At 34.8% G+C, this 7,670-nt stretch overlaps 1 protein-coding gene across 1 annotated transcript; it reads left to right on the forward strand.

The window, feature by feature from the left end:
• The first annotated feature begins 2,321 nt into the window (after positions 1-2,321).
• On the forward strand, positions 2,322-4,388 carry LOC133303974 (uncharacterized). Its single transcript, XM_061503945.1, has 6 exons — positions 2,322-2,832; positions 2,952-3,049; positions 3,164-3,578; positions 3,678-3,882; positions 3,974-4,140; positions 4,231-4,388. Exons 1-6 carry the CDS (start codon positions 2,322-2,324, stop codon positions 4,386-4,388), a joined length of 1,554 nt encoding a protein of 517 aa, XP_061359929.1.
• Positions 4,389-7,670: the final 3,282 nt, after the last annotated feature.

Genomic DNA, 7,670 nt, shown 5'->3' on the forward strand with positions numbered 1-7,670 from the left:
AAAATCATGACCATTCAAAGATGGAAACAAATATAACCATTGAATCCACATGATCGATCTAACGGTGAGATTGATTAGTAGTAACTTGGTAGTAACACAACTTGTTTGTTACAATATCCTTCCCCATATATATATATATATATATATATATATATATATATATGTGTGTATATATATATATATAACATTCTTCAGTCACACACTAGTACATGATCCTTGTTTAGTCCAAAGTATACGCATAAGTCTCCACCCTGTCAGGATAAAATACAGCTACAACTCCTTGATTTCCCATCACAATATAGTATTCCCAACCAATGTTATCAAAACCGGACCGATCCGGCCGGGTCGGCCCGGAAACCGGTGACCTGGTCACTAAACCGGGCCGGTTTGTTTGTTGGATCGGACTTGTCACGGACCCGGTACGACCTAGTGTGAACCGGCCGGGTTTTAGGAAAACCGGTGAACCGGACGGGTTTTACACAAACCGGACGGGTCATGCGTATTAATTAAAAAAAAACTCAAATACGACGTCGTGTAATAAGAATCACATCTGATCAGTTCTTTCTTGCTTTATTCTCGGTCTCAACTCTCAAACCCTCTCATCTCAACTCAAGTTTTCAACTTTCAAGCACTTCTTCGCCTTAAATCTCAAAGGCCCTTCGTTGCTTCTATGGGTGTTGGAGATAGAAGATCAAGGAGGGTAACTTAGATCAACTCAAAGGTAAATGCTTTGTCTTTCTAAACCACTTTTTGGACAGTTCCTATTTGGGTTGCTTTATCTTTTATTTGCTTCGATCATACGTGATGCTTTACAAGTTTCCTTTTTCCTGTTAGATTTTTTCTTGTGATTACTTTAACCACTTTTCATGTTTTATTTGCTTTCTGAACCACGTTTCCTGTTAATGGGTTCTTAGTTCTTACTTTCCTAATAATTTATCAATTTAGTGTACCCTTTTTTATTTGGGTGACATCAATGCAAATGGGTTTCTGATTTGTTAATTGCTTGAAGCCTTGAACTTGAAGCCTTGAAGTATTACATTACTTTACAATTTTCCTTAAAGTTACAGACAATTAGTGATTAGTTGACTTGCTAATTTTGGTTTTTTATCTATGTTTTTTTTAGTAATTATTGGATTATTTGTTTAATTTCAGAACCAAGAGTAGCAGATAAAGCTTGTGAAATAGGTTTGTCTTCTTGATACCACTTTGTGTTTTAATGTCATCTTTATTTTTTTAGTAACAAATATTACCACTCTATGAGATTATTTTTCTGCAAAAGAACCTTCTCCTTAAGAATCTTCCTTTTATTGTTATTATTGTTGGTATAATCAGTTTAGGAATGCATACATGAGTTACTTCGATAATGTATATGATAAGTAGCTTCTGCAGTGGTTTTGAAATTTTTTGTTATCCAAGCATATATTATCTACGTGTAATGCTCCTAAGCTAGTTAGGGGTGTTACATTTGGTTTGGTGTCGTGTAAATTTAGGAGATAACTCGTTGATGACTCCCCTTAATAATAATCGATTGTAATTTGTAATTTCAATAACAAACTGGAAATACAGTTTTGATTCTCGACCTTCTGAGTGTAGCTTTGCATAAACATGATAGTTGGGTTGCTAGGGTGTGACGGGATTGTTAATTTGTTGAGTGAACTGCCAATCTGGTCGCATCACATAAACTACCTTTTCAAACAGACTATTGTATATAGAGTTTTTTTTATATATGTGTGTGTGTGTGTGTGTGTTGGTGCTGGTTCATTAACCTGTTGAATTTTATTTGAGTTTGGTTTGATTTATAGCTAGATATGTCATCTACTGGACCTGAAGCACCAGTCTCACAAGAAATTTCATCTCAACAATCATCTCAAAGAAATCAACACAAGGGAAAAACTGATCCAAGTTGGGCACACTGTAAACAACGTGTTGAAGAGAATGGAAAAACTGTTCTAATATGTCTTTATTGTGATAAGATAATCAGGGGAGGCGGCATCAATCAACTTAAGATTCACTTGGCAGGAGAAAAAGGGCAAGTTGAACAATGCAAGAAGGTTCCAGCAGATATTCGTTTTCAAATGAAGCAAAATATTGATGAGGACAGGAACAAAAAAAGAAAAGTTCAAGAGGAATATGAAGATAGTAATCCATTAGATGAAGATCAAGTGAGAGTAGTTGATGAAGTGCCACAAAATCCATCAAGAAAAGCACCTTCTACAACTCAAAAGGGGAAGAGTATTAATCCTTTATGTTCTTATTTTATGCCTAGAACAACTCCTGGAGCTTAACCTGGCATAAAAAGTGTGTTGCAAAGTAAAGAAGTAATGGAGAAGTGTGACCTTGCAATTTCCAAATGGATGATTGATGCTGGTGTGCCATTTAATGCTGTTAATTCATTATATTACCAGCCAATGATTTATGCTATTTGTAGCATGGGTCCAGGGTATAAAGGTCCAAATTTTTATAAAGTTCGTGGTCATTTGTTAAATAAGTGGGTTGGAGAAGTCAATAAACTTGTTAAGAGTTATCGCATTGTTTGGAAGCAAACAAGATGCACTATTATGGCAGATGGGTGGACTGATCGTTATAGGAGAACTCTTATCAATTTTCTAGTTTACTGCCCAAAAGGAACTATTTTTCTCAAGTCGGTTGATGCTTCAAATGCTTCTAAAACTGCAGATTTATTGTATAAGCTTTTTAGAGATGTAGTGTTGCATGTTGGCCCTGAAAATGTTGTTCAGATTGTGACTGATAATGCTGCAAATTATGTTGCTGCTGGAAGGTTATTGGAAGCTGAGTTTCTTAAGATTTTTTGGTCTCCTTGTGTTGCTCATTGTATAAATTTGATGTTACATGACATTGGGAAGTTAGAGGAAGTAAGTGTTGTTGTGTCTCATGCTGCTACAATTACCAAATACATATATAACCATTGCATTTGATAAGAAAATATACAGGTGGAAGGGAAATTCTTCGTCCAGCTCCTACTCGTTTTGCCACTAATTTTATTGCATTACAAAGCATATTGGCTCAAAAAGATGCATTAAGGGCTATGGTAACTTCTAGAGATTGGACAAGCTCAACTTATTCTAAGGAGGCCAAGGCAAAAAAAATTGTGGAACAAGTTTGAGATTCTAATTTTTGGAAACAATGTGCTGAGATTGTGAAGCTTACTGAGCCACTTATTCGTGTGTTACATATTGTTGACAGTGAAAACAAACCTGCCATGGGTTTTCTTTATCAAGCTATATTTAAAGCTAGAGAGGAGATGATAAAGAGATTTCAAAGAAACAAGAAGAAGGTGGAACCTTACATGAAAATCTTAGATCGTCGTTGGTATTCACAGCTTCGCAAAAATCTTCATGCTGTTGGTTATTGGTTGAATCCAGGTTGTCATTACAATGATGAAGAATTTGAAAAACATAAGTTCACAACATCAGGCCTTTTGGATGTCATTGAGAAATACGCTTATGGGGATCCTGATTTAAATTCTAAGTTGACAAGTGATATGAGAATATTCAAAAATGCTGAGTTAGATTTTGGAAGGCCATCTGCTAAACGCGAACGAAATACCGTGATGCTAGGTAAAATTTATCATTGATATCTTTTTTTTATGAGCATTAATTCTTATTATTGCTAAATAATATTAATACTAATTTATTTTATCGCATGCAATATTCTAGATCAATGGTGGGAATCTTATGGATGTGGTGCACCAAATTTGCAAAAATTGGTTGTTCGTGTTTTAAGTCAAACATGTAGTGCTTCGGGTTGTGAACGCAATTGGAGTGCATTTGAACATATTCATTCGAATAAGAGAAATAAATTAGAGCACCAAAAGCTTAATGATCTTGTCTATGTCCGTTACAACTTGAGGCTGGCACAAAGGTATTATTGAGTATTTACTTTTTTTTTATATAATTATTTCTCCAAGTATTTCTAATGTTGAAAATTGAACAATTTTTTTTTTTATGCATAGGAATCGATTGAAGAATCAAAACTATGATCCAATAAATTTTGAAACATTTGAGGACCATTCTAATTGGGTACTAGAGGATTCACCACCATACTTAACAGCTGAAGAAATGGAAACCTTACGGAATGAGCTTGCAAATATGTCCTTTCAACCAACTCTAGATGATAATGGTGTGTTTACTTATTGTTCTATGATTATTTGATTGTTTGATTACTTCATGTTAATAACTAACTTACATGAAAAAATAATATTTGTTTTAGATCAATTAAATTTGGATGATGATGATGAAGATGAGGCACAAGACAACACCATGGAAAATGCAAATCAAACTGAAGGCAATGTTGGTCAAGCTTTGGATTTATTTGATGAAGGAGGAGATGATGAATTAATTGACACAACTTTGCCTCTGTGGGCATAATTATATGTTTTTGTGCTAGTAATTTGATTTGTTTGTTTTCTCTTGATATCGACAAGAGTTATTGTTCTAAACTTGTGATAGATATTAAGTGTTTAAGAACTAGACAAATATTATATATTTGTTTTATCTTTTGTTGGACAATAATATATGATTTATTTCTTTTTAAATTAGAATATTTGGAATTAGTATTTTTTTTTTTACAGGTATTTGAGTATAAATTACAGGTTTTGCATATACTTACCGGGTCATGCGGTTGAACCAGTGACCCAGTACCTCGACCGGGTCGATGACTGGGTCGAGTTTAATAACATTGTTCCCAACAGTCACTGTAAAAATTAACAGTAATATTTCATCCTTCTCCATAAAAAGACAAGTTAGGCATTTAGAAAGATTAGCAAAGCAAATAAAACGTGAGAAAATTCTCGGTAATATTGAGGTTTTACAATTGTCAAAACAATGGTACCATATTATGAATATTTCTGCATGTTTATTCTTCCTCTACTGGGGTAATTATATACATAAATGAGGACTCTAGGTCCATTATAAATTAGCTGTCAATCAGCTATGAATAAGGAAATGAAATAACATGTTACTATTTCTATTTAATTCAAAACTCCTATGATTATGTGAATCAACTGCAAATAAGAAAATTAATCTATTTAATACAAATCTCCTATGATTATGTAATTGTGTAATCGATTAAAATTCCAACAACTGTACAACTCAGCAAATATGATCTCATTTCAACACTCCCCCTCAAGTTGGTGCATAGATATCAATCATGTCAAACTTGCTAATTGCTTCTTCAAACACTTTTCCTGATACAGCCTTTGTCAAGATGTCGGCTAACTGATCTTCGGATTTGATGTAAGGAAATTGAATAACTTTTTGATCTAGCTTTTCCTTGATAAAGTGTCTATCCACTTCTATATGCTTGGTTCTATCATGTTGAACTGGATTATGGGCAATTTCGATAACAACTTTATTATCACAATGTAACTCCATAGGCTGATTGTAGCAGATTCCTAAGTCTTGTAGGATGCTCTTAATCCACAACAATTCACACACTCCATGTGCCATTCCTCTAAACTCTGTTTCTGCACTCGATCTAGCCACAACTTTCTGCTTCTTACTCTTCCAAGTAACTAGATTGCCTTCAACAAAAGTAAAATATCCCGAAGTTGACTGTCTGACAGTTTTATCTCCAGCCCAATCTGAATCTGTGTAGCCTTTAATTCTAGGACTATTATTTTTTGAGTAAAGCAGACCTTTCCCTGGACACCCTTTTAAATACCTCAATATTCGATACACAGCAGCCATGTGATCCTCACTTGGGTTGTGCATAAATCTGCTCACAACACTAACTGCATAAGCAATGTCTGTCCTAGTATGTGATAAATAAATTAGCCTCCCTACTAGCCTTTGATATCTGCCAACATCAGTCTATACTTGATCAGTATATAAACCCAATACATGATTCATTTTAGTTAGTGTTTCTGCTGGTTTACATTCTGTCATTCCTGTTTCTGCAAGTAGATCTAAAATGTAGTTTTTTTGTGACAAAAAAATCCCCTGATTTGATCTAGCAATTTCAATTCCAAGAAAGTACTGTAATGATCCTAGATCTTTCATTTCAAACTCATTTGCTAAATGTCTTTCCAATAACTCCATTTCAAATAAATCATTACCAGTCAAAACCATATCATCAACATACACTATTAACACTGTTACCTTTCCTCCATTATGTTTTATGAATAGGGTGTGGTCTGCATTACTTTGTTTGTATCCAAACTTCTTCATGACTAGAGTGAACCTGCCAAACCAAGCTCTAGGTGATTGCTTGAGGCCGTATAGTGCTTTTTTTAATCTACACACTTCATTTCTCTTCAAGTTGGCATGTTTGGCGCCTGGTGGAATTTCCATATATACTTTTTCTTCTAAGTCTCCATTTAAAAATGTATTCTTTACATCAAATTGCTTGAGTGGTCAGTCTTTGTTAGCTGCTATAGAAATCAGAATACGAATTGTGTTCAGTTTTGCTACTGGTGCAAATATATCTTGGTAATCAACCCCGTATTTTTGTGTGTATCCCTTAGCAACTAATCTGGCTTTATATCTGTCAAGACTGCCATCTGTGTAAGAACCTGCACCGTTAATTAAGGAAGTTAATTAATTAATTATGAGAAACTAGGAAATGATTCCACAATTGACTCTAATAATTATTATGAGGCTTAAATAATTATAGTAAGTGGGTAATAATGCTGAAAGTCGCTTTTCTAACGAAAAGTGCAGATATCGGTTATGTTACTCGGTATAAATGCGTACCAAAAAAGTGTCCTGAAAAATTATAATAAGTGAATGATAATTCCTAGAATAATATATAGGACTTGTAAAACAAGTTTCAAGTTAAAATAATGAGAAATGGTGCCAGAAATGATACTGGCTATGGAAAAGCGCGTACCGGAAAGGTGCTGCGAAAAATAAAATAAAAATATGATAAATCTTAGAAAAATGAGTAGGTTCAGATTCCAAAGTTTGGGATTAAAATGCTAAGCGTAGCTATTAGCGCTAATACTGTGTGTTTAATTTCTAAGTGACTATAAATGCAACTTTTGCACACAACCCTATGCCATACTATTAACTCTACGTGAGGAATTGTGACTGATGATCAGCCTCTCCTTGTCACCTTCAACTTCTCTTAGAAACCTCCAAAGTAACCATATTTCTCTACCCTTTCTTCATCAAAACACTATGGTTTGGTGTGGTTGAGACTTGTGTGGGAGAAAAGCCATGTGTTCTGAGTTTAGTTGCTGCTAGTGAGGTGTTGAGGGGCTGAGTTGGTGTGTCCCTTGGTGTGAGCCTTTGTTCATGCCATTGGAGGCTTTAAGAAGCCATTTTTGGTGAGAAAGAACCTTGGTGGTGTGCCATTTTGTGTCCTTGTGTGTGCTGGACTTTGAGAGCTTCAAGTGACCTCTAAGAGCATCATCCATTTCTGTTTTGAACCTTGGGTAAGTTGTACAACCTTTGATCATGAGTTTAATGATTAAAAATGAAACCTTGATGCATTTAATGAACTAAAGTTGCTAACTTAAGGTTGGGTAATGTTAAACACACCTTAAATCGCATGTTTGGGCTTCTGTATGCATGAAATGAGTCACATTTGGGAAGGATATCTCGCAAAATGCATAATTGCATTCTGTCGCGAAATATCCGGATATGATATCCGGATATTGCTATCTGGATATGGGGTCTTCTGATATCCGAATATGGATATCCGGATAT

The sequence above is a fragment of the Gastrolobium bilobum genome, unplaced genomic scaffold (assembly GCF_033153095.1).
Source record: "Gastrolobium bilobum isolate Gb01-03AN ecotype WA unplaced genomic scaffold, APGP_CSIRO_Gbil_v1 utg6918, whole genome shotgun sequence".
Lineage (NCBI taxonomy): Eukaryota > Viridiplantae > Streptophyta > Magnoliopsida > Fabales > Fabaceae > Gastrolobium > Gastrolobium bilobum.